Source organism: Photinus pyralis, unplaced genomic scaffold (assembly GCF_008802855.1).
Source record: "Photinus pyralis isolate 1611_PpyrPB1 unplaced genomic scaffold, Ppyr1.3 Ppyr1.4_LG9, whole genome shotgun sequence".
NCBI classification, from domain to species: Eukaryota; Metazoa; Arthropoda; class Insecta; order Coleoptera; family Lampyridae; genus Photinus; species Photinus pyralis.
Genome location: NW_022170878.1, coordinates 13,957,208 through 13,982,258, shown reverse-complemented (window position 1 = coordinate 13,982,258; position 25,051 = coordinate 13,957,208). Strand labels below are relative to the sequence as shown.

Genomic DNA, 25,051 nt, shown 5'->3' with positions numbered 1-25,051 from the left:
AGATAATGTACTCGTATTAGGCATACATATTCAGTGTTCCTCTTTAAAGGTCCGTAGCCGTTCTGTCCCATAAGACCAAAATTGACGACTCGTGTGGGAGAGTGACCGCTATAATAGTCCTGTTTTTAAAAAAAAATTGAACAAAAATCATGTTTATGTACACAATTCAATTTGTATTTATAATAACTAACTAATAATTTGAATTTAATAAAAAATACCTGATTATTTTTGGACGTTTTCGTCACTAGTACTGGCCACGAATGTGTTAAAGAGGTATATTTTAAAACATGCCACATTCATGGATTTACGTGCAGTCTGTTCGTCATTTATCAAAGCACGATACATCGAAAAATACCTATTGTTTTTGTAATTTTTCCACAGCGGATTTAAAGCATAATCAACAAAGGAATGTCGGCGAGTTGTAAAGTTGAACAAGTACGTTAGAAATTGATTGATAAATAAATTGTGGTCTTTATTTGTAAATTACACCAGCGCCTCTGTAGGGTTAATCTGTATCACGCGGTAGTTTGAAAAATACATTGTCTTTTTTTCAAACATCTTGTACTAGAACTACGTATTACTAGACACACTGACACAGGGAATTCTCTTCTTTTTGACATCTGATTGACAGTTGCAGAGACACAGCAGTTTGTAAATAAGAAAATCAAAATTCAACTGATGAACTGAATTCTTTCTAGTTCTACATAGACAACCAGAGAAATAAACTTGGTTTTGCAGTTGATTTTAATAGCTCAGTTGGAGTACTTTTCTGCTATAAAGTTTCGTCATAATGCCAAGCGGAGCACGTCGACTACCTCGTACGGTTCGTTCAACACTACATCCAGCTGTTGTTCCTCTTGTATCAGGTGATATGGCCAGTAATAAATACACATCTATAGGAACATCATCATTGACAGGTTTAGAACCATTGGCACCTAAACACTTTCCATTCCCTAACACTCCGGTCGATAATGATTTAACTTTTGAATTTCTTATGTTTCTGTACACAATCATAGCTGCAGGATTGCAATTTTTACAGTTGTACCGAAGCGTTTGGTGGTTACCACATTCTTATAATAATAAATCTGTCGTAAGTTGAGATTGACTGTGTTGAATTTTGACTTATTCTTCATTTTGCAGAATTTTTACCTTATCGACATCAATCTAGTGATTTTTATTTTTATTATTTTATCTAGAAGACTTATTTATCTGCTTGGTTGTCGAGTTTTAGAAAGGTGGCTACCAGAAAAATTCCTGAATGGAACATGTCTCTGTTATAGGTAAATTAAGATTTGTCTTTACCGAATACGTTTATGATTTTGTAGGATGTTTCTTTTTGGTTTTATGGTTGTAATGCTGTCTTGGTGTGCATACGAGATTATTCAAAATCATGCGATTGTGAACATATTTTATCTTTGTTATCCGTAAGTATACGCCTGTGTGAAATTAGCAGCTTATTGTTTCCAGCAGCCAAACTGGCAAACGTTTCCTATCCACCAGTGTAACTATGCTACAATAAAAGAATTGTTTAAGTGCTAAAAGAATAGTAGTGGATTTCACTCTTTTAGACCACATCTGAGCAAAAGCAAATTTGAAAATGAAAGTACGTTTAGTCTGCTATAGGCTCCTCAGGCTGCACTGTTCGAATTGTGCCCGCTTAAGAATAATTGATATGCCAGCTCACTGGATCTTAGGTAATAAATAGGTACTGATCTGGCTGTATTGTGTTGTGTATGCCTATTAAACATGAAATAAATAATTTGTTCTCTATTTGGCGCAAGCAAATAAAAAGAATAAGTTTGGTAATGGACGGTCTGTTTTTATAGCCTACAAGCTTAGTGGTCTTAAGTTTTTAGCAAATGTTGTACTGATATAATTGAAAGTCTTTTTATTCCAGCATAGTTATTAGTTACTTACTGGTGGATAACATATGGCTATTTTTTTTTAAATTTTACTGTATTTCTGTTAGCAATGTTTTAGGCATAGTGACTGATGGATTCTGATTGCTAACTTCACACAGACTTAGAATAATACAAACTGTTAGTGTTTTTGTAACAATATCCTTTACAGTATATCTGTGTACGTAATTTTGTTTGGGTTCACAATTGTACCGTTTTTCGAGCTTGTCAGTTGTAATGTGGATGGTTTACCTCCTCTACATGCCTGTACATCAAATGCTGCCGACATAAGAAGTGAAGTGGAAAATTTAAAGGGCAATTTCAATGGTCGAATGAAACAGATTCTGTTTAGCTCAGTTCTTAATGCGTATTATGCCGGATTACTTCCATGCTGTTTTGCACAGGTGTTATATGTAAATGAAACTATTTGCATATGTATCTGTGTGTAATTGCAGAGCTTCGTATATTACGACACAAATTGGGCTACTCAACACGTCATCTTCCTTTGGTTAAGCTGTTTTGCTTCATACGCCATTCATATCTTGCCATTGCGCTACTGTGATATTTTACATAGATCGGCATTACATTTAGGTTACTGGGACAAAGTGGAAACTCGCTCACATTTACCAGTAACACACACATGGCAAGAAGATGTATTGTGGCCATTTGGTTCACTTGTTCGACATGGTCGTGACATTTATCGTGGCTTGGGAGAGATAAATGCTGCAGAACCTGGAAATACAATGTATGCCCGATTTTTTGTAAGTGATACCGTTTTTGTAACAGTTCTGTTCGAATTAGACAAATTTTAGACCATTTTTTGGAATCCATCAATTGTTCTTGCTGGGCTACTGGCAATTCATGTGGCTCTTGTATTATTTCAGCTGACTCTGCTATTGAGAAGTTACTTTTACTGGTATAATATTGTGTCAGTCACTTTACTTTTATTTTTTAATTATTATACATTATTTAAAATAGGTAGGGATTATCTTATAAGTCAAAAAGTATATAAGGCTGAACAGGCAATGCATGATAAATTACCTGAAACATAGTTTATACTTTTATAATTATTTTTAGACAATTAATATCTACCTACACCTACAGTGCTGTGACATATTTTTTAGGATGATTTTGACTGAGTGTGACACTAGTGTTTATAATAGAGGAAACGATAATATTATAAAAGGCCTTGTTATTTACCTAAAATATGGGCGGGGAATGGGCTTTTACATATGAAGGGGTTGAAAACTACTTCTTTCGTCTTTACCTGCCCGCTTCCGACCCGAATTTCTTCTAACACAATTATTGATTCTCGGCTAGCATTAAATGAAATGATTTTAAATTAAGAAAAGTAACGGCCCCTCTTCCTTTTTTGCTTGAAACTTTGTAATGATCCTGAGAGTCCTCAGAAGTCGGCACCTCAATGGTGACTTACCCTATACCATTGAATTTAGTTATAAATTCAATGCCTATACTTACAGTTGGCAACACTGATGAAAAATTTGTACGTTTCGCGGCACTTTTGAATTTCAGTAGCAGTTCGCTCGGTATGTATAGCACAAATGAACTAGAATTCAATGCTCAAACCAAGGCATACCATACTTTTTTCCAAGCTGCGTTGTGAAAATCCCTTAGTCTTCGCATCTGCGCAGAACGGTCGAAATCGAAAATGTAGCACGATTCACAAATCACATTTGTGCTCGTCAGTGTGATAATTTTCTTATTAATAGCGTTTTCGATTGGCAAAACTCGTGCTGCGCGAGTGCAATTTTTACGTTCTATTGGTAATTTTAGGGCAATTTTCTGTGTTCCATTGGCAAATGTGATGCAACAATTACGCACTCAGTGCAAATTTCGACGCACGAGGTCCGAGAGCTCGTGGAGCTGCTAGTTAACAAATTTTCAAAACAAACGTGCGACCATTTGAATTTGTTTCTGGCGTTGGGAGAGTTTTTTGTCGTCATCTAGCGATAGCGAAGATGATGAACTAGCCATAATTTCTATTTTACAAAAAGTTGCAGTTACTCATTAAACTGAACGCCAAAAATTGGTCCTTTACAGGAATTTCAAATTTATATTCCTCATCGTTTATCATAAATAATACTGAAATCGTTTGTCATTTTTTAGGATAGAGATTTCGCGATTACCTAAATCTAAAATGAGGTTATGGACAAATGACAACAAATATTTACGAATATTTATGTTCCATTGAGAGCAATTTTCACATGGATTTTTTCAATTTCTCGTGCAACACTCGTGCAGTACGAGTTTTGCCAATCGAAAACGCTATAAGATACTAATTTCACACCTATCGTTACATACAGTGTGCGTAAATTTTAGCTCTGAACATGTAAATCTCCTACGTTCAATTCTTAAATATACAAGTCAAATAAGTACCTACCCTTTAAGATATGCAACCAATCTTACCTACTTTCATCTTTTTCAAATGTTTTTCAATAAACGTCAATATCTGAATGATTTATTAAATCAGGATTATTAATTATATTCTTAATAAAATGTATGTATACAAAAGAAGAAAAAATGGTAATGTCACAGTTGTATTTCAATAATAAGAGGATTTATTTGCTGCTAAATTTCCCGATAAGCAAATTCCGTCAATTGCACAATTCACAACAGCATTAAACAAGTTAAAAAGTAATCGTAAACGATTTACATAAAGCGCATTTCCACTTGCATTCATTTCCCATTATTGTAAGATGCAACTTCTATTAAAATCGTAAAAATCCGGCCACAAATATGAAAGATAGCGTTGCACATGGGCAATCCATTTTTGACGTGCTACTTCAATTTCAGTTTATGAGAAGAATTTCATTTCAATGTTTTTCTAAATAAGAAAGTTGGAACTGCGCATGCGCAAACCTAAATTTTGAAACTAATGTTAGATTTTCCTTTGTTCCAAGCGCCTAAGTATCAAATTTCAGTTAAATGCTTCCGTAGATAAACAAGTTAAAAAGTAATCGTAAACGATTTACATAAAGCGCATTTCCACTTGCATTCATTTCCCATTTGTAAGATGCAACTACTGATAAAATCGTAAAAATCCGGCCACAAATATGAAAGATAGCGTTGCACATGGGCAATCCATTGTTGACGTGCTACTTCAATTTCAGTTTATGAGAAGAATTTCATTTCAATGCTTTTCTAAATAAGAAAGTTGGAACTGCGCATGGGCAAACCTAAATTTTAAAACTAATGTTAGATTTTCCTTTGTTCCAAGCGCCTAAGTATCAAATTTCATTTAAATGGTTCCATAGATAAAAAAGTTGGCACTGCGCATGCGCAAAATAAAATTTTGAAACTGGCGCTAGATTTTCCTTTATTTCAAGTGCCTATGTATCACATTTCATTTAAATTCTTCCATAAATAAAAAAGTTGGCACTGCGCATGCGCAAAACCAAATTTTGAAATTGGGGTTTGATTTTCCTTTATCCCAAGTGCCTATGTATCAAATTTCGTTTAAGTTCTTCCATACATAAAAAAGTTGGCACTGCGCATGCGCAAAACCAAATTTTGAAACTGGCGTTTGATTTTCCTTTATTCCATGTGCCTATGTATCAAATTTCGTTTAAATTCTTCCATAAATAAAAAAGTTGGCACTGCGCATGCGCAAAACCAAATTTTGAAATTGGAGTTTGATTTTCCTTTATCCCAAGTGCCTATGTATCAAATTTCGTTTAAATTCTTCCATAAATAAAAAAGTTGACACTGCGCATGCGCAAAACCAAATTTTGAAATTGGCGTTTGATTTTCCTTTATTCCAAGTGCCTATGTATGTATCAAATTTCATTCAAATACTTTTATAAGTAAAAAAGTTTGCAATTCGGTTTATGGTCGAGATGCAAAAAGGGCACTGTGAATTTTGAATCGATTCGATTCAACTTTTGGCATTGCGTATTATATGGCTAAATCTATGCCCATATTGAATTTCATGCAATTCAGTGCATAACTAACGGAGATGTAAAAGCGATCGAACACTTCTAAACAAAGTTATCGTTCACACGGACAGATAGATGGACAGACAGACAAAGGAACAGACGGAGAGACCAACCGGCAGGCGACAGATAACAATGCAAAATTATAAACGATCTCTAGGATCGTTAATAAACGGCAAAAGTGTAAAATTATGGAACATGTAAAAACGGTTTTTTGTTTTTTTTTACAATAACTTTTTTTGTAAGCGGTACAGAAAAAATTCCTTCCTTGGTACAAGACTCGACACCATAACGAACCAAATAGCGGAAAAAGTAGAACAATAGCTCTTAAGATAAAGAACTAGTAGCGTCGCAAAACGAGCGGACGGACGGACGGACAAAGTGACCACAATAGCGCATTTTTATTTTATTTTTGTGGAAATGCGCTAAAAATGCATGTTCATTGTTGAATTGTTGTTAATTAACATTACACCAGAAAACGAACTTGCCTTGTTTTAATTGAGGAAATGAAGTTAAATATGTTAACGTACGTAGAAGAAAATCCAATTACATCACTGTTCAAAATTTAGCTAGACAATTTCAAATTTCATCTGTATTAAATATGACAATTCACAGCAAATGAGTCAAATTCCAGTAACTGAAAAAACACTATAAAACCACTGTAAAGACAGTTTCACGGTTAATAAGTTGAATCTGCTCATCAAATCGGTCGAATGCGTATCTAAAATAAACGTGTAAACAAATATAGCAAACGAGCTCTCCTGGCTACGGCTAAAGCATGTGCAAAATCAACTTTTGAAGTTGGCGTTATATTTGCTTTTATTCCAAGTACATATGTATCAAACTTCATTTAAATGCTTTCATAATTAAGAAAGTTGGCACTCCGCATGCACAAAACCAAATTTTGAAACTGGTGTTACATTTGCTTTTATTCCAAGTGCCCGTTTAATAAAAATGCATAGTATATTCGGGATGAGGTAAATGAAGTGGATCATTGTAATTGAAGTAGAGCAAGGAGAGCCGAGTTAAAGTACGTCTACCGCAACCGAATGTTAAATGACTAAAAGATTTTACAATAGAGACATTTATAAATATGAGTGTATATAGTGGGAAATGATCATTCATTAAGCGCCGTTACATAGTGCCAAATCTGTGATGGTAGTTTTGGCAAAGCTCGCCGTGTCATCTTAAGGCAATCTGTTCATTAAGCGAATCCCGAAGAAAGTATTTAAGCCAAGAGAGACCCATCGTGTGCATCAAGTTGGCTTCGCGCTGCCGACGAAGTTTTTCGGAAATTTTTAAAGGAAGGAAGCCGTGACTCGAAAGCATCAAGAATTCCTGGTCTAGAAACTCTAAAGGTATTTGTGAACGTTTTAGTTTAATCACGTTGTAGTATTGCCACTTTTCGTAGTTACTGCCATTTTCGTAGTTTCGTAGTCGCCTTATTTTAGAATATAAACATCGTTGTGGTTATCTTGTATTTAAGTATCTACCAAACAGTTTAAAACGTTTTGTTCAAGCGATTTACAGTTGTGTTATACTTATGAGAATGCGATTAATCCCCTACTTGCGATGTATATCTTGGCGTTGGTGGGCACTGGCCACTGAGTGCAGTAGAATTCAAACATGCGCCTGAAAATCCTTAAAATATTAACGTATTGCCGTCCGATTCATTTTATATTATACACGGTGTGTATAAAGATACAAATAATTTATTGCTTTCAGTGATTCATTATACTCCTATAACATTTTTCTATGCAAACACTCCGTTTTTGCCTGTTAAAATGCAGTCTTATCGCTAGTAAATTAAATCATCTATTTAACAAAAGTAATAAAAGTGCCCATAAATTAAAACAGAACGATAACTTAAATAATTTAACAAAGAAAAATTGATAACAAAATAAACGATAATTTCCCCTACATTTAATAATTCTAGGAATTAATGTTTTAAAAAGGAAAAACAAACCACTTGGATACAACTAACAAACGCAATAAGCATTTTGTGTTTACTGTAAAGACCTCACCAGAATAATTAAATAAATTTGGGAAAAGTGAACGTTTTTTAGAGTATAGGTACACACACAGATCACTAACTATAATCGAAGGATTCTAAAAACGTTTCTAGTAAGTGGAAAGCACTGAAAAACTGAGTAGTTAGTACTTAATAGTTCAGTGGAATAAAGGTAAAGAAAGTCAAACTTCGGAAAAACTCCGGGAAAACTTTCTCACCAGGTAATATTTTCAACACAAATTCATACTCAGCTGAACTACAAAAATGTGATCAACTTTTTAAAAAAACTCCCCCTCGCTTAGTACGTCCAGTCACGTAAAATCTTCGAGGGCCAAAATTTCAGGTAGAGTTTTGCGGGAGGGTTCTCTTTTAAGGGAAAGTTTTCGAAAACGAATTTTGTCACAAAATTGAGTAGATAGGAATGATTTCAAGGGCGAGCTGTAAGTGTACTTTTATCTTACGTGAATGTAGTATTACTTACTTGAAAGCGATATTTTTTAAAGAGGAAAATTCGCAGAGCCAGAGAGTATAGATTGTGCCATAGAAATAAAAATGAATTTAGAATTGAGATTATAAATATTTCAAACGGGAGTTGTGGAGCTTTCTAGAACGTAAATTCTCCTGGGAAGAAGTTTCGGGCAACTCGAAGGGGTGAATTTTCCTTGGAGGCGAAAATTCTTAGGGACAATCTTTCAGAGACGAATGTTTGAGGGGCCAGTATCCTAAGATGAATATTCCAGAGGCGAAACTTCCGAGAGCGAATCTTTCGGAGACGAATTCTTCGGTAGCCGAATGTCACAGAGCTGAGTGTTAACTGATATCTATAGTCATTATTGCAAGTGCCAGTATTGGGGTGACGGAGAATTTTCCTTGAGGACGAGAATTCTGGAGGTCAAACTTTCGGAGGCGAACCTTCCAAGAGCGAATATTTTGAGGGTAGGTAGATCTCTCTGGGACAGACATGCGGGTAATGCGTTTACTTGGAGGAGAGGTTTCTTGTTAATCATCAAGCATCAAAATAATAAAACGACATAAATCTTTATTCATGTTGAACAGTAACCATAGGTTATTTCCATAAAATGTAAAATATAATTACTCTGTTGTTGTCCAAGATTTGTCTTCCATACTTACAACAATGGCTTGTTCGATTTTTTCTTTAAGCCACATTAATGTTTCTTTATCGCCACAAATTGTTAAGTTTTCTGTTGAAGTTGCGTATTTATTTTCATCCTAATGACATTGTAGTTATAGTCACTTTTGTAAATGTGGATACTAAAAAATGAGAATGACCCAACAGACGGTACGACTTTGGATCGATACTACCGTCTGAACAATCGTACCGTATGTAACGGCGTCATTTGACTTATCGTTTACGTTTGTAGGGAATTGCGTCATACGACAAGTTGAAACGATTGATACGACTTGTCGTACGAATGTACGATAAGTCGTACAAGAAATCGTACCGTCTGTAGGGCGTTTTAGTTACCTGTCGCACGTTGAGAACTAATTCTTTTGTTTCTATTTGGGGCACAGAAATGATATCATCTAAATCTAAACACCATTCTACTTCCCAAGTGCCCCACAATCTGCACTTGTTTACTCGAATTATGTGCCTAAAATAAAACACAATGCGTAATTCACACATGTGTAGCAAGAAAGTGACGTGGCATTTTTGAATATCAAAATGATTGAATTTTGGATCAAAAAGCAATTTTTTATTACTCAATATCTTTCACGTCACTACAACGTAGGTGAACAGAATACGTACTGTAAGCTCAGAATTATAACGGACTTTCCCACTTTATCAGTGGGTGCATGGGCCCAATATGAATCTTCAAAGTACTTGTAATTGGCGATACTCTCCAGCAAATGATTCCCCATGGATTCATATATACAGAAAGGTTTTAAGCCCTAAGTGTAATGTAGGTAAAAATCGCAATGGTATAGACATTAAATTACCAGATGTGGATTGCAATACCGCGTCAATCTCTGGTGAATCGAAATAGGTTCACCCAAAATACAGGCTCTCCTCAATGCTTCAATCGCGACTTGTACGTTGTCAGACTTGTCGTCAGGGTGCCTAGTTATAAGTGAAAACAGAGCTTTACCTGTACCTCTGAAAAATACTTCTCCGTCATAATGCATTCCTAAAATATGTTTTGTTTGAGCTGTTAGTATATTGTGTTCTGTTGGGCTCACCATTCTGACTGTGTTTAGCAATTAATTGACTGAGAGCTATTGTAACGCCAGTGTTAAAGTTTTTACTTAGCGTGGTAACACTTTTGGGAACCGTGCTTGTCTTATGATACGAATCATGCCTCCTAATACGATGCGTATTCTCAATAGATTGATGCGCGAAAGTTTCCAAAACACATTGTTCCAATGCAGCTGGTGACATATTGACATGACCTAAGAGGCACCGACAACCAGATATTAGCAAGTTGGCTGTTTTGTCGTATTCTTTGAGAGCACACTGAAATGAATTTCAAAATTTTGCATTAAATAGCTTCGTATGGCATTGAGCTTACCTCATGATTTGCAACGGATTGAACAGAGTAACTATTAACCAGTACCTGTAAACCTAATACTTGGGAGTAATACTGCTGTAGAAATTGAGACTTTAAATGCTGTAGAATCTCAAAGAAGACATCTGCGTTTGAACCTTTGACATCGATTAATTCAAGAGGCGAAACTCTAAAAAATGCTATGATGCATGATATGGAAAACCAGTAAATCTGGTACCTATGCTGCACCCCTTCCGCTGGCATGTAGGGGGATGCATTCAATGGAAATAAATAATTAAATAGGTTGCTGAATAGAATATTAAAGTTTTGATTATGTGATTGATTTCTGCTGGAAATATTTAACTGAACTGTAATAGGAGATATTTGAAGACATTCTATTCTGGTATTCCACATTTCTGATTCCTACAAAAAAATCGATGAGACATTTTACTGTAATGAAATGATGAAAAACCTTAGATGGTGCAATTAAAGGTGCATGGATGCTGCCGATTTCAAGACGGTAGAGGCCTATGACGTTTTCCTTTATTTTGAAAGGTTCGGATAGTAGTTCAGCTACCTCAGTCAGAAGCTGAGATTCTAGATGAAAATAAAATTGTTCGACATTCAACCGTATGTCTTTGTAAACGCTAACATTTGTGTTATAAAACTTAAAAACTGCTAGATCTATGAATGGATTTGTTCCTTTTATGTTGACAGACGGTGTTGGGTGCAAGATGACAAAGTCATTCGAAGATGATTGCTTGTTGTCAATTTGAAGCGACTGTACTTTAACACTAAGATATTGATGGTTACGCGATCTTCTGTATAGTCCATAAATAGCGGAGTTGTAACATCGTCGCAGTTCAGCGAAGAAAGGCTTCAGCATAAACATCTTTTCAAAGTCTATGTGGATGTAGTCCTTTAATTGGCACTTCTTATAGTGCAACCGATATTTATCCTCAATCCAGGAAGCCAGTTCCAGAGTGAGAGTTTTCCACTTGTGACCCACGTTTACTTCCCATACGGCTGGAGCATCTGACACGGATACGTATGCTATCTCCTTCTTGAGGTTCTTACCAAAAATTGAAATTCCAATACCTGACATGGATATCAAGCACTCCACGTCACACAGCCTGGTTAAATATGACTTCATGGTAAAGGTGGCGATTTTTTGCTCTTGAGTAAACAAAAGCGTTTTTTGAAGCCCGTCGCTGTAACAAATCCAATACACGACGATCTTGTCCCTACGAACTTTACGGTTCAGCGTAGTTTTTACACTGTCTGCTGTATCTGAATCTTCGCTACTCGAACTTTCGACACTCGACTTGTTCGGATTTGCACTTCCTGAGGGCACACTGTGAAAATTGATCCTTTCTTCTCCATAACTGAAAAGACAAGTTAGAGTGACGTCAAGTAATAGTCACTCACCCATCCTTGAACACGTCTATAAAAAATCCGGATCCTTTATTGTTATAAACATTCCACAATAATTGACGAGGTTTAATCGGGTCGTCCCACGTATACATTAGTGAAGTGAACGGGTTTAGGAGGGTAACAGGGCTTTGACCTTGTTGTTGAATTTTCAAAAACAAATCTGCGCACATATTTTTTATCAGTATTGGAGCATCCCCTTCCGCGTATTCCTTAAAAGTTACGTGAAACGGTCCGCTTGTACCGCCGGTCACGTTAACACAAATCGCGGTCTGGAATTTGACAATTTACATTCGGACCTAAACGAAATTGGTGATTACCCCCTTGTCCATACGAAGTACAGTGTGGTGGACGGTTGCAATAAAAAATGGCTGAGAATTTAGTTTGCTGTCTCTATACTTGACGTACATTTCCATGGATCCAGTTTCGGGCCAAAAGAGTTTGTGCTGATTTGGGGGTAGGTCAACCCATAAGTCAGTTTTTTCGTTGTGTTCCATAAACCTAAAAGGGCTACATTGTAGTACAGTCCAAGCTTGATCTTATGTGGTTGAAGAGGAAGGTTGTATTAAGACCATACGTTCATAAATTATGAAGGTTTTATACAAATGTGTCTTTCATGATATCAATGGATAACATTTTTTGTCAGTTTTCTAGTGATACAGCGTAAGTGGTAGACTGCAATTTAAAATTTTCGTAGGAAGCAAGTGGTTTGTGTCATTTCTACTGAAATGCTTTGAAGTGTTTTTTGATATCTTAAATAGGTCTATTGAAACGTTTTAGCACAGGTATAGAAGGAAGTACTGAAGTGGAAGAAGGGAAGGAATTTAATTGGACTCGAGTCGTCGTAGAGATCACGTTAAAATAATACCTAGTGTTTTTTTAATAACTCGCATTGGAGTTTCTCTGTGAGTTTAAGACAAAGACCCGTAGCAAAAAAATTGCGCCGAACTATTCTTTAGTCCAAATTGATATAGTTATCAATAATCGAATTCGTAAAATCAAAAGTCGTGCAATTTGTCATTTTGCGTACATTATGAATATACAGCGATAAAAAACTTTTTCGGCACAACCAGCAGGCGATGGATTCGCATTTAAAACTTTCGGACAATTACAAAAGTGTTACGAGGCGATTATTAGCTTGCAGGACACGATGTCGTGACATTTGCTTTGATCCCGTTTCGGTCTTTTAATGGGCAATTATATACTGAAAATTATAGAGAAAAGTGAAAGTTCCAGCTTAAGGGCGGCCGTACTCGAGCCGCATTTTGCAGTTCAGGTAACCACAGAATTGTGGTCCGATCGACTGCACCACATGGTTGACCAAACAACATTTTTGTGGTTGACTTGCGGTCATGTTAACAACACCGATCAATGTATCGTCGTTTCATTGCGATCGTAGAGGTTGAAATGAATTCCGGCACGTCCCGACCCAGTGGGGTACAACCGCCGTTGGTGTGTACGGCTGGAACGAGACGACTAATTGCTTGGCTATGGTTTTAAATTACACGCTGAAAATTCGTCGTCTTCTGTTATTTCTGCAACTCACCAAATTAAATAAAGCTCGATAAAAGCCGGCTGAACCAATGAAAATTAATAAAATATTCGCGCCATAACTTTTTCCACCATTGTGCATTAAAAAATTTATGCGTATTTAGAGAGAGGAATACTTTGCAAAAGTTACATTTATTCGCTTTTGGCAGTGGAGCAAAAAAGAAATAGAGCATTCGAAGAGCCGTTAGTTGAAAAAAGTACGGTCCAAAAGAGATTGATTAATTTGCGTTTTGTTAGTCGAGTTGGTCAGAAAATAGTCTAAATAAATTCATAGCGACCTTAGTGGTCATGTTAGAAAACGCGTTTCGCATTTCGTTGTAAAACGAATGGTGAATAGAAGTCGTACATTCGCAAGTGCGCAGTTTTTTTTACAAGTTTAATATAATGGGTTGATTTGACCTTTACCAAAAGGCGCCGCTGTTCAAACTTCAAACAAGATCTGTTCAGAAATAGGAATTTACCTCTGTACATACGTGCACGTGAAGTTTTTTCATACGTCTAATATAATCGATCCCTTTGTCTTGTCTGCATTAAAAGGTGCTAGTTGCTACCTACTGTTAAAATTTCAGTAGGGCCGGATTAGTCCATTGAAATGTTATATTTTTTGGGCTTAGCGTGCATTTATCAGAGGACGCGATTTTATTTTTTAGATATCAAGGAGAGTTTAAAGTTAAATTCAAGCTTGTGAGGTTTGCAGCCATTGTCCCGCGGCCGCCATCTTGAAAAAGGGGTGAAAATGGTTTTTATGGTTTATCTGACAAACTTTTGGTCTCACAAAAAATTCAGACATTTTTGAATAAAAATAAAATTTTCTACAACTTTGGTTCAGTAACTTTTAGTCGTAGAACCAAAAACAACAAAGTTGGTTCTTATAACTTTTTTTCTGGGCATTTGATAAAAAAATGACTTCAGATCATTTTAATAGAGGGGTTTTCAAGGAATAATTTTCATTACAAATTTTTTCAATTTCAATTTTTATTTTTTTTCAAAAATGTCTGAATAATTTTTTTGTGAGACCAATAGTTTGTCAGATAAAGTTACTTGTGCGCATGCGCAGAGAGATCCGGTCTACTGGTCTGAAAATTAATATAGGTGTCGTCTCCAAGTGGCAAGTAATACGCGTGCAAACATGTACGCTATTTGTCCCATTCAATTTTGAGTTATCGTGCCAACAAACCGGACCATGGACTTTTCTATGATGAAAATAAACCCCTAAAGTGTATCTAAAAAAGCGTCAGAGCACCTCCTCGGAGTGACCATACGGATAATTGGATTTGATCCACTTTCAATAGGATTGTTACATGTAGCATTATAGGTCAACTGTGCAAAGTTTGAACCGAATCGGCCCAAGCGTTTGGCAGTTATCGTGTTCACGGACAGATTGCCTACCCATATATGGGCGCGGAAAAGGAAAAATTATGGTATAAATACAAAATTATGTGGCCATTTCAAAGAAAATTTTATTATCCAAATTGTGACAGGTAGAAAGATTAGTAATTGAAAGGTCAATGTAAAAGGGAGATGCATTCTTAAACAATATTTGACATTTTTCGACTTTGTTCTTTGAATCTAACATTTATTCAAAGCTTTGTTTCAATATAAGATTATATGGCCTTTCAGTGTTGATATTTTGCTGGAAAGTGGAAAGTTGTAGCCAATTTTCTGATTACAAAACGCACATTTCTCACGTAACCAAAAAGAATTATCATGGAGGTAAAGTTTTGGTAAAAAGGACTAGGAGTTAGTCGTCGGCATTTGAGTAATGTCTTAGTAATATAGTTTTATTGTTGAAATTTCAATTTTTATAAAAAACAAAGGACATTTTCAACCCTATTTGTCAAAGCAAGCAATATTCAAATTAATTAAGGACAGCCAGATCTTTATTTGTTTTAGTAAGGTATTTTGGTTGCGTAAAATTAGGCGCCCTTCAGAAGAGATTTTAAAATTTTTTTTAAAGATATTTGGTATTCAGGTGAACCCAATTTTCTTTACCTTATTTAATGTTAGGCGCTCTCTGTAACATAAAAAAACCGGAAACATGCCTGAAGTTATTAATCAAGAAAAAGCTTTAGACAGATGAAATTGTATGTATCGAATAGTCCAGTCATTTTAGAAGTTTTGTATACACCTTTATTACGGCATTTTAATGAATATGTGAAAAATCGACATTGATATCGTGCCGGATAAAAAAGATATTAAGGTCAAAAGGTTTGCGAAAATCAGTTTTTCGCGAATATCTTGTGACCTATTGTTCGGAGGACAATAGAGGTTATTACAAAAATTGTTCATCGTACAAGTATCTACAAAAAATGACTCTTTCGTTTTTCTGTAGGATCAACCGTTTTTTTGAAGTAGAGCGCTCAGAAGGCTACTAGAATGCATTCATATACGGTAGGTATTGTACGAGTATACCGTACACCAAAGCGTAAACTTGATTGCTATTTATTCATGTTTTTAAGTATATTAAAATTAAAGTCATGAAGATGTTTGCAAAAAGACCCGAATGAAATAATTCTGCAGAAAAATTTCGACAAGAAAATTGGGAGTTAAAAAATAACATACTGCAGCCTGTAACAACCTCATTACCACCAGCACCTGATGATCTACGAAAGCCAATCCTTTGTAATTGTAGAAATTATAGCGGCAAATGTGGATACAAAAAAATTGGTTTGAGATGCTATAAAGTTAGAGGATATCGACAATGAATGAATTAAAAAAATTACGTACGAAAGTTTATTGTTTTTGATGTATTTTTCAGTTTTAAATAGAAAATTCCTCACTCTCAAATAAAAACCTTTTATTACATACCATGGATTATGCCTACAGGGGAAACCATGTAAAAAATACGAGATTTGTCTACCTCGGAGTGGTACGAAACGAGTGCATAATCATAATGTAGTCACATTCTCAGCGCTCTACTCCAAAAATGGTTCATCTTACAAAAAATACGATAGACATTTTTTTACAGATAATTGCACGGTGAATAAGTTTTGTAAAAACCGCTATTGTCCTCCGAGCAATAGGTCGCGAGATATTCGCGAAAAACTGATTTTCGCAACCTTTTGACCTTTATTACTTATTTGTGTACCAAGGCCGTAAAAGTGATCTTTTTTGGCCGAAGCTGCTGTTTGCGACCGAGGCGGTAGCCGAGGCCGCAATTCAGATGAGGCCTAACAAATCACTTTTGGCCAAGGTGCACACAACATTTTTTAGGCGATCATCAAAAAAGAATTCAAAAATTTGCTCATAAACATATTTTTTCTGAAAATCATAGTTATCTTAGACAATTAAAAACAAAGCATTTCCTGTCATATGTAATTATAATTAGCATCTTTGCGTGTGTTTTGTGCGTATCAAAATGGGTGATAGCGACAGTTCAGATACCCCAAATGAAATTTTGGAAGCTGCAAGCGTTGCGACCCTAAGTCATATACGTATGATATAAGAGCAGGCGTTTGAGAGTAAAAGTACAATCGCAACTTCCTCCGTTGCACAAGATTTAAATAATGTCAAATGCAATAGGTCCTACGTAACTGTAGCTTCCAAGACCTTATACCTGTACAATTATTGGAAACCTGATTACCTGCTTTGATGGTAGGTATAGGTAGCTACTTGTGTTAATTGCTGGTGATTCTTCGTAGAATAATGTAAACAATAACATCTTCCTCATGTTTTGGTTCTACACTTCAAAAAGTTCTGCAAGCAGCAAAGATTGAAACGTCAAACTATAATTTTAAATGTGAACATTGTGTTTATGCAAAATAGTGTGAAACATTCCTACAAGTCCGAAAATGAAAAAACGCACATAGATGACCCAATTCTTGATGGGGCTAGACCAGATAGACGCTTTGTATCAAACAGATTACTGTTTCTTACACATCAGTTTCAAATAAGTACAGTTTGACAGATGTGTACCTACAATAAAGTAAAGTTTGACAGAAGCGTACAATAAAGTGAAACTTTATGGCCGCAAAGGCGACCACAAAATCAACGTTTTTGTGATGATGCCTAAAAAATTATTTTAGCCGGCATGATATCAATGCCGATTTTTCACATATTCATTAAAATGCCGTAATAAAGGTGTAAGTATACAAAAATTCAGCTCACTAGGAATTTTTCCGAAGATAACATTTATAATGACTGGACTACGAAACCATTAAATTCTGTTAGCAGTATTGGTACCTATATGAAATAATATACCTACACAGTACCTACATCTTTAAATTTTATATTCAAAACCTACATGTTTACTGTAAATCCAACAGTTATGGTTTAGAGTGGACTCAAGGGGTGTAAAACTAAGTAAAATACTGTTTAGAATACCACCTGCTTAACAATTACATTTGAACTTACCTTAAATGTTTCCTGGTACTATTTATAATAATAAAACTGGGCAGGAATGTAACAACTTTTGTGTATTGCGGGCACATTTCAGAGAGTCGTATTGAAAGGAGGAGCGAGTACCTCTTTTTCCTTTCATGATCCTTGCATACCACCAAACCAGTAGTTCCAGCACAATCTAAACCAAAATCATTTGACCAATTTGACTCATACACTCTGAGAGTTATGCTTTGTTTTGTGTGCCTTTTGAACGAAAATAATAAGATATCTTCGTTTGTGCTCTCAAAAATATTCGGATTGGACGTTGCCTATAGATGAACGATTATCAGCAGTCCTACACGTCAAAAAACTTACCTTTAATTGAAGAGGCAGCTCAGTCTTATTTACGATCCAGTACGACGCATAAAAAAATATGTTATAATTATTTTCTTTCTCAATCTTGACGTGAATAGGTAACTGTTTATTGGTCCCATTTGATTTGGCATCCGTCGACAGCATAATAATTTTTTCGTCGAAATCCGCAGTTACGTTTAGTAATCCGGTCCATACAAACCCGGAATAGGAAACTTTTACCAAAAATCTCTGATCTTTAGATAGATCGATGGAGTATATGCTTGACTTCTCCCCTGGTTCGACCTTCATTTGCTGTTTAAGCTCAATATTTTGTACCTCCAATGTGTAGGGTAGTAAATTTTGGAATGCGAGAGGAGGAAGTAGGCGGATAACGTAATTGGGACTCGCGTACAAGTGAGAATTTCGGACGTCGACATTCCGATTTAGTAACACTTTCAGGGCAAATACTTCTAAGTTAGATGTGGATTTTGGTTTACAGGTGATATGATGGGGCATATCCAGTTCAGTTGCCAGATCTTTCCACCATAATCCAGTTTCGGACATATAGTGTCCCCTGTAATGTATCATTAAGACAGCGTAATGAACATCGCGCTGACTTACTCAGCATAAGCGGGCTGAATAAACAATTTGCAGTGATATGCGATGTAAAGAGGCACGTTGTAATGTTCGTGTGGTTCTAGGACTGTTATGCGCATGGTGGTCTCGAAGGGGTTCATTACATCTCCCACCGGTTCTAGGTTCAGTTGTTGCAAAATGGACGGTTGATAAAGCACACTGAGTGCAAAGCACGTTTCGTTACGTATCTGCAGATCAGTTTAAAAGAAAATGACCAATGTTTGCGTACCGGTATTTACCTGCAAAGGCGAACTGACGACGACAGTCCTGCCATGTTTATTAATATTGTGCTTCGCAATGAGATAGTATGTTTTATTATGAGAACTCGATTGCAACGGAATGAACTTCTGCCAATTTTTTTTAGGACAGTTGGTTTGTAACGGTAAAAATCCAGGAATGTGTATTTTCAAAAAGTGCCTGTGGATTTTTTCATACAATCTCGCTGAAGTTGTGATGGGAAACTGAAGGGTGTCTGTTAGCTCATAGTCGTAGCTTAAGTCTAAATCTAACTTTAACAGTTCCTCTGACAAACTAAAAACGAATTTGGGTATTACTTTTCTACCATCTTCCACTCACCTGTCTCTGTCATCATTCGATTCTTCAATAAAATCTTGTACCGTTTTCGTTGGACTATTTGGACATGATTCCTCATTTTCGTATGCCTTACTATGGACCAGTACTTTCTCTTGTAAGAGTTCGGTCCCTTTAGATTCGTATAGTTCCACAACAGTTTTTGGTCCAATATCATTTAATAAGTTAATGGACTTGGTTATAGGCATTATGGACAAAGTCTTACTGGAGTATACAGTAAAAATTTCATTTAACACTTTCAAAAACGCGGGCGTTATAGTGATATTTAATGATTCCTTTGTATCGATCAGAAAGTATGTGGACTTCTTGAATCGTTTTGTTAATTCTACGCTTGGACGAGCACTTTGCAGTTTTGAATCTAGATTATCTTCGGATTCGTCTTCGGCGTCACTTGAGTGATCGTAATCGCTTTCTTCACTTTCATTCCAGTCTCTAAAATCGTTTTATGTGTACAGTGATCAAAGTTTATCTAAGTGCCTACCCTGTAAATAAATCTGAAATAGCGGAAGCTAGTTTTTCCATGGCACCGTCTTCATTCTCTGAATCAGTCTCATCTAAAAATGTAGATAAACTAGTTTTAATGCCTTTGCTGTTGAATTTGTGATACATTTTTGGGGGCTGGAGATACACCATCCCGTCCTTTGATTCGTCATCTTCAGTTGACGAAGGAGAAGGACTCGCCTTTCTAGTTTTGGAATAGTCCTTTTTAACTTTATTATCAGCTGTATTTAAAATAGGCAAAGCTTTATCTTGAAACACTTTGATCATGATATCCCACGGTACATAATTGTTTTCGTTAGCGACTACAGGATCAATCACCGGTTCCCACGTTTGTAAACTTTCGTTGTAGTAGTTTGCTTGGATTGTTATTTCGCAAGTACTATTTAATAACGAACTCCAATCGCAGACGGTCATTTCGATAGTCGACTTAAAAACGATTACGGGTATTTCATCCAGTTCAAATACGACCACGACTTCCGTTTTCGGAAATAAAATCAGTTCGTGTATTTTGTCTTTTGTGCTTATTTTTTCGTAATCATCTTCGACTCTGGTTACAATATCGTTTAGTTTTTTTGGTTCCCAAAGGTCGTCGGAATCCAACTTAGATTTGCTCTTTCTTATTTCGAGAGGCAGTTCGGGTATTTTAAAATGATCAATTATGTCATTCAGTATATCATTAATCGAATGAACAACGCCGCTACAAAGCTGTACACAAAGTGAAGAAACCGTCATGGTTATCTTCTCGCCTTTCACTTCTGTGCATGTTTTTGAAAATTCCACATCGCACCTTTTCAAAACAACGTACGGAGTTGACGTATTTAAACCTAGGTCGTAAAAAAGTGTATGAAAACCAGATAGGGAGAGCGTTAGGTTTAGTCTGGAACTATGCCGCGAATAGTCTGACAAAATTTCAGCTTTCGTGATGAAATACCTCTTCTTGTTCGAAGTTGTCTCAATTAGAAAAATAAATTCGGGTTTATTTACGCGAAGAGCAACTGTAATACTTGAACCTTTGTGAGGACTCGTCTGACCATTATCTCCTTGTATATCACCGATGTATCCATGGTTTATAATACCCAAATCGATATTCTCTCTGGGAAGACATTCCAAAACAAACAGTGCAATTTTTTCGCACAACGGAACTGAAAGGCACAGACTTAGCCGGCCCACAATGATATCTATCGTCTTGTCTTCCGTTTTATTTTGATGAAACGTAATGTCGATTATTGGTGGCTTATTTACGGTGATATTGCAGTTGTTATTTTTATTACTATCTACTGGAGAATGCAAAATTCTAAAAAAACAAACATTACTCGAGCAGATTATTATCTTCTTAACTTACTCTTTATCGTAAATATTAGCATCGGGTCCTAGCTCTTCGATCAACAAGCTGTCGATGGATAGCTTCCCTTCGAAGCTTTTATCCGTGAAAATAATTAACGACGTTAGAATATCTGATATCTCAAATTTGCACAAACCGTGGTTCAAATCGCGAATCGGCGAGCTAAGAAGTTCGCCCGAATCAAAGAACAGAAGCACTTTGACGGCATCTACCGAAAACTTTAAGGATATGTCTTTCTGCTTGGGTTCGCAAAAGAATGCCTCTAGCGTTTTAACCGTGTCATCGTTTTCTATGGCTTCCTGATAAGTTTTTATGGTTGTCGGAATGAGATCGATCAATTTTCCTTCGCCGATATTGTCAACGTAAACTGCTAAGATTATCGAGAGATCACGTTGACCAAGCGTAATTTGGATAACGTCCAAAGCTCCATCTATATCCCACGTGAACAGTTTTTTCACTGATTTTGAATGACTGATGAAGTGCTTCACGTCCAATTGGACATGAACCGGTTCAACCATTGTCTCCTATAATGCAAATTAGAAGTAATCAGTGCACATCGTTAACTGTCGTAAAAAGACCAATTTGTTTTCAATAGTGAAATGTAGGTAAGTCAACTCGAGAATAAAATCTCTACCAAGATTGTGCTCGGATGGGGAAGTGGGTATGAGAATGACCGCAAATCTTTATAATACGGTCACTAGCAGCATTTTGTTCACGGTGGGAGTGGCTTCGTGTCGGAGACGTGTCCATCCGACGATAAAGAAATGTCTATCGAATATCTTTGGAAACTTCTCTAATCCTTTTGGTGCCGGTGGGATTACGTGACGGCATGGATGCGTGAGATAAATTCAAACGTTAAATTATGAGCAATCAGGTTTATAAACGTTTTCATAAACTAGAAAATCTAGACTAGAGAAAAACAAAAATCAAGAGAGAAACAGGAAGACTAACCACTTCTACACCTGTAGGAAAAACAAAGAAGTCGACTCCGTAAGTGCAGACACAGACAACGTATACGTGCAGAGGACAAAGATGAAAAAACTGAAGATTATTTTATCAAGCTGGCGGTGTAAACCGTGGCCACCTTCGAAAGAAATGTTTTGGAATTTGGAATTTTGGATAAAGGATGCTAGAATCAGGAAATAAAGTAACGTCCTAACAAAACACTGAGCAGGGAAGCGGTCCAAAGAGCGTCTAGAAAACAACAAATGAAAAGAAATTATCCATGTGGCTTACACGCAAAAATGAACATTATATTCAGCTCAAGCTGACTCGAAAAAAGGGCCGGACTTACAATCAATGGGAGAAAGTAGATCCGGTAGCGACAAAAGATTGCAATGACGTGTCAAGTGACGTAGGAGTGCAGATCAGGGGAGGTGTAAGGGGAAATAGAAGGATGGAATTGAATAACTGTATTAACGGAAATGTTATTAGGTAACATACGTGTGCATTAACTCGATAATCCGTTAATCGTTAATTAACGCAGTTAAGAATTTGCTTAACGAATTAACTTTTGACTTCTACAAATGTTAACCCTTCTGTAAAGTAAACATTAATCTATGGTGGTACCTATCGCGGTAAGTGATATGAGGTGGGCTTAAGGTGGGAAGGGAGGCACAAATGTTTTTTTTGATATTTCGGAAACGGTGAACGGTTTTCCAGTTATATGTTATGGAATAAGTATCCATAATTTTCGAAAAATTCATTTTTACCCAGCTATTTTTGTCAAACATTCGATTCTAACGATCTTTTGAGACGTTGAGAAACGAAGTTGTAGGGCATTAAATTTCCTTTAATTTGCTGTATCTTGTGCTACTTTTATCTTCAACTAATCAAAAGGTGCATAACACCAAATTTTTTCAACATTATCACAATATCTTCTATTATACGTCGTTTTAGTATAAGAACAATCGCAGGTAGCCGCCCACTGCAAAACTTACGATTTTTTCTTCGCATGAGCCCTATAGAGATAAAAATATAATATCAGAATTTGTGTGCAACTCACAAGCGACCAGTTTTGCAGCGGGCGTTACCTGCGATGATTGACGTGAGTGTTTTTATACTAGAAGATGTCTAATTACGCTTTTTAAAAATGCGTGATTGCATCGCAATTTTGTTTATTTAATTAATTAACGTCGCTTGAATATCACGGATCATAAGGGATTACGTTCTTCACTATTTGTATATAGCTAATTTACATTAACGTTATATTTTATATGTGAAACCTAACACTAAACATTTCATTGTTATATTTTCCCTTAACCTTGAGAGTATTAATACATTTTAATGAGTTGAGACGTTTTCTTCTTCGTGTCCGGGGGTAGATGGTTTCTTCTTCCGAGTTCTATATTGCGATGGAATATAATATTAACGAAAAAAGCACATTTTTTTCATTATATAGGCTCTGAAAGCTTTATTATTATCATTTCATTCATTCGATAGATAATAGGAGTGCTGGTAATAGGTATCTTGACGTTACTTCAGCTAAAGAATTTTGGAAGGTTTTGGATTGCTTGGAAACATAAATACCATACAGAAATCTACGCCAATATTAGTATTGTTCACGTAAATAAGTAGATATATCATCTCTGTCTCACCTGCATTTCTAAACTGGAAGTTAATGTCATTATCCCTCTCAATACAGTAATATCTTTCAGTTTAATTAAAATATTTTCTATTCTTTCAGTGGTGTACTCCTTGAAGAAGTTTTCAATATTCAGTTCACCTGTAAAAGAACATAATTATAGAGCGATAGGTACTCTGCAAACTACACAAATATTGTACCTGTATCAAACACGATCACATTAGGTGAATCGGATTTCTGAGGAAACAGCAGGACAGGACCCTGGATATTGATGGATAAATTAATCTTGGCATGTCCTTTCATTGTATCAGTTGCCCGGTTTAGAGAAGTTCGTAAGAAGTGTACTATACATCGAACAAAAGCGACGCCCTCCAAATTCAAAATAAACCTCTGCAAGAGTACTCAGTAGTAAGCAGTTATAATAAAGGTACTTGCGTACCTGTAGTTGCACGATTAATTTGTATAGGAAAGTGATGTGTATCCGACCCAGTTGGAATTTGAAGCTACCATCGGTGCTAAGGTCTTCGGTGCTTGGAGATATGTCGTTCTTTTGCATAATGTTGGCAGCATGTCGTACGTATTTGATTTCATACACCTTATCTCCATCAGTTGAAATTACCTTTTAAAAAAATGATAGTTTATTATGACGCACATATGTAATTTGTTATACATATATCTTTGGCATTGAAAAAAATACGTCGATATTTTGTTTCAGTAGATACTTTAAAATCGGTAAATTAAATGTGACTGTAGTGTTTCTAAAGTGAGTAGCAGTGTATGCTAGATATTTGGAACAACTGCATGATTTTGTATGGTTGTTGAGGATCAGAGCTTACCTTCGAGTATAATGTACCGTCCGATAAATGTTCAACGGTTATTGTGTTGAGGTATGAACGAAAAACGAATCTTTCGTTCGCTCTAAACAAAAAATCCATTTCTATCCCGGAAAGGCTAATGTTGATTATATCGAAATCGGAATCGCACACTCGAATTTTTAAATTTGATAAATGAGCGGAATGGGAAAACTTCACAGCGCCAGGGGGAACTGGCGTTTCGGGTTGTTTGCTTTGGAGTGATTTTTTGACCTTTTCAACAGCATTCTTTAAAATTCGGATGACATTACTGGAAGTTTGTTTGGAAATCCTAAAACAATAAAACAATATTAGTAAAAATATGTTGTGTTTATTTCTTTCGATTGATTCTTAAGAAGCACGCAAATTGAGATGGTAATGGTAAGATAATATGGGTTGTTTAAAAACTTAAAAAAACAAAATGTAATTTAAAGTTACAGGTTTTAACTGGATGAATAGTAGTTCGAGGGGATCAATGAAATGTTCTCAGTAATCTTTTTAGCGCCTAAACATTAAAAAAATGC

At 36.0% G+C, this 25,051-nt stretch overlaps 2 protein-coding genes across 4 annotated transcripts in view; one reads left to right on the top strand and one right to left on the bottom strand.

The window, feature by feature from the left end:
- Positions 1-510: 510 nt before the first annotated feature.
- Positions 511-3,071, top strand: LOC116180659 (transmembrane protein 39A-A). 3 transcript variants are annotated; one of them, XM_031500760.1, is made up of 7 exons: positions 511-651; positions 699-1,090; positions 1,141-1,280; positions 1,326-1,424; positions 2,071-2,302; positions 2,354-2,659; positions 2,711-3,071. In XM_031500760.1, the coding sequence occupies exons 2-7, from the start codon at positions 791-793 to the stop codon at positions 2,948-2,950; spliced, it is 1,317 nt and encodes a 438-aa protein (XP_031356620.1). In that variant the 5' UTR covers positions 511-651; positions 699-790; the 3' UTR covers positions 2,951-3,071. The 3 variants fall into 3 exon arrangements, with proteins under 3 accessions (XP_031356620.1, XP_031356622.1, XP_031356623.1); XM_031500762.1 differs by having other exon boundaries at positions 619-647; XM_031500763.1 differs by having other exon boundaries at positions 628-866; positions 918-1,090.
- A 5,810-nt stretch (positions 3,072-8,881) lies between these two features.
- The window catches only part of LOC116180809 (vacuolar protein sorting-associated protein 13C-like), a 29,167-nt gene continuing 12,997 nt past the window's right edge, over positions 8,882-25,051 (bottom strand). Inside the window, exons 13-33 of the mRNA XM_031500939.1 lie at positions 24,513-24,819; positions 24,116-24,295; positions 23,877-24,066; positions 23,690-23,817; positions 21,093-21,616; positions 19,731-21,044; positions 19,235-19,681; positions 18,898-19,189; positions 18,644-18,846; positions 18,044-18,596; positions 17,702-17,997; positions 12,118-12,298; positions 11,795-12,069; positions 10,839-11,751; positions 10,605-10,789; positions 10,391-10,556; positions 10,062-10,335; positions 9,822-10,009; positions 9,631-9,773; positions 9,349-9,475; positions 8,882-9,092 (exon numbers count right to left, since the gene is read on the bottom strand). Of these exons, the coding sequence (XP_031356799.1) occupies positions 8,955-9,092; positions 9,349-9,475; positions 9,631-9,773; positions 9,822-10,009; positions 10,062-10,335; positions 10,391-10,556; positions 10,605-10,789; positions 10,839-11,751; positions 11,795-12,069; positions 12,118-12,298; positions 17,702-17,997; positions 18,044-18,596; positions 18,644-18,846; positions 18,898-19,189; positions 19,235-19,681; positions 19,731-21,044; positions 21,093-21,616; positions 23,690-23,817; positions 23,877-24,066; positions 24,116-24,295; positions 24,513-24,819 (7,024 nt within the window). The 3' untranslated portion in view covers positions 8,882-8,954. The remainder of the gene's footprint in view (positions 9,093-9,348; positions 9,476-9,630; positions 9,774-9,821; positions 10,010-10,061; positions 10,336-10,390; positions 10,557-10,604; positions 10,790-10,838; positions 11,752-11,794; positions 12,070-12,117; positions 12,299-17,701; positions 17,998-18,043; positions 18,597-18,643; positions 18,847-18,897; positions 19,190-19,234; positions 19,682-19,730; positions 21,045-21,092; positions 21,617-23,689; positions 23,818-23,876; positions 24,067-24,115; positions 24,296-24,512; positions 24,820-25,051) is intronic.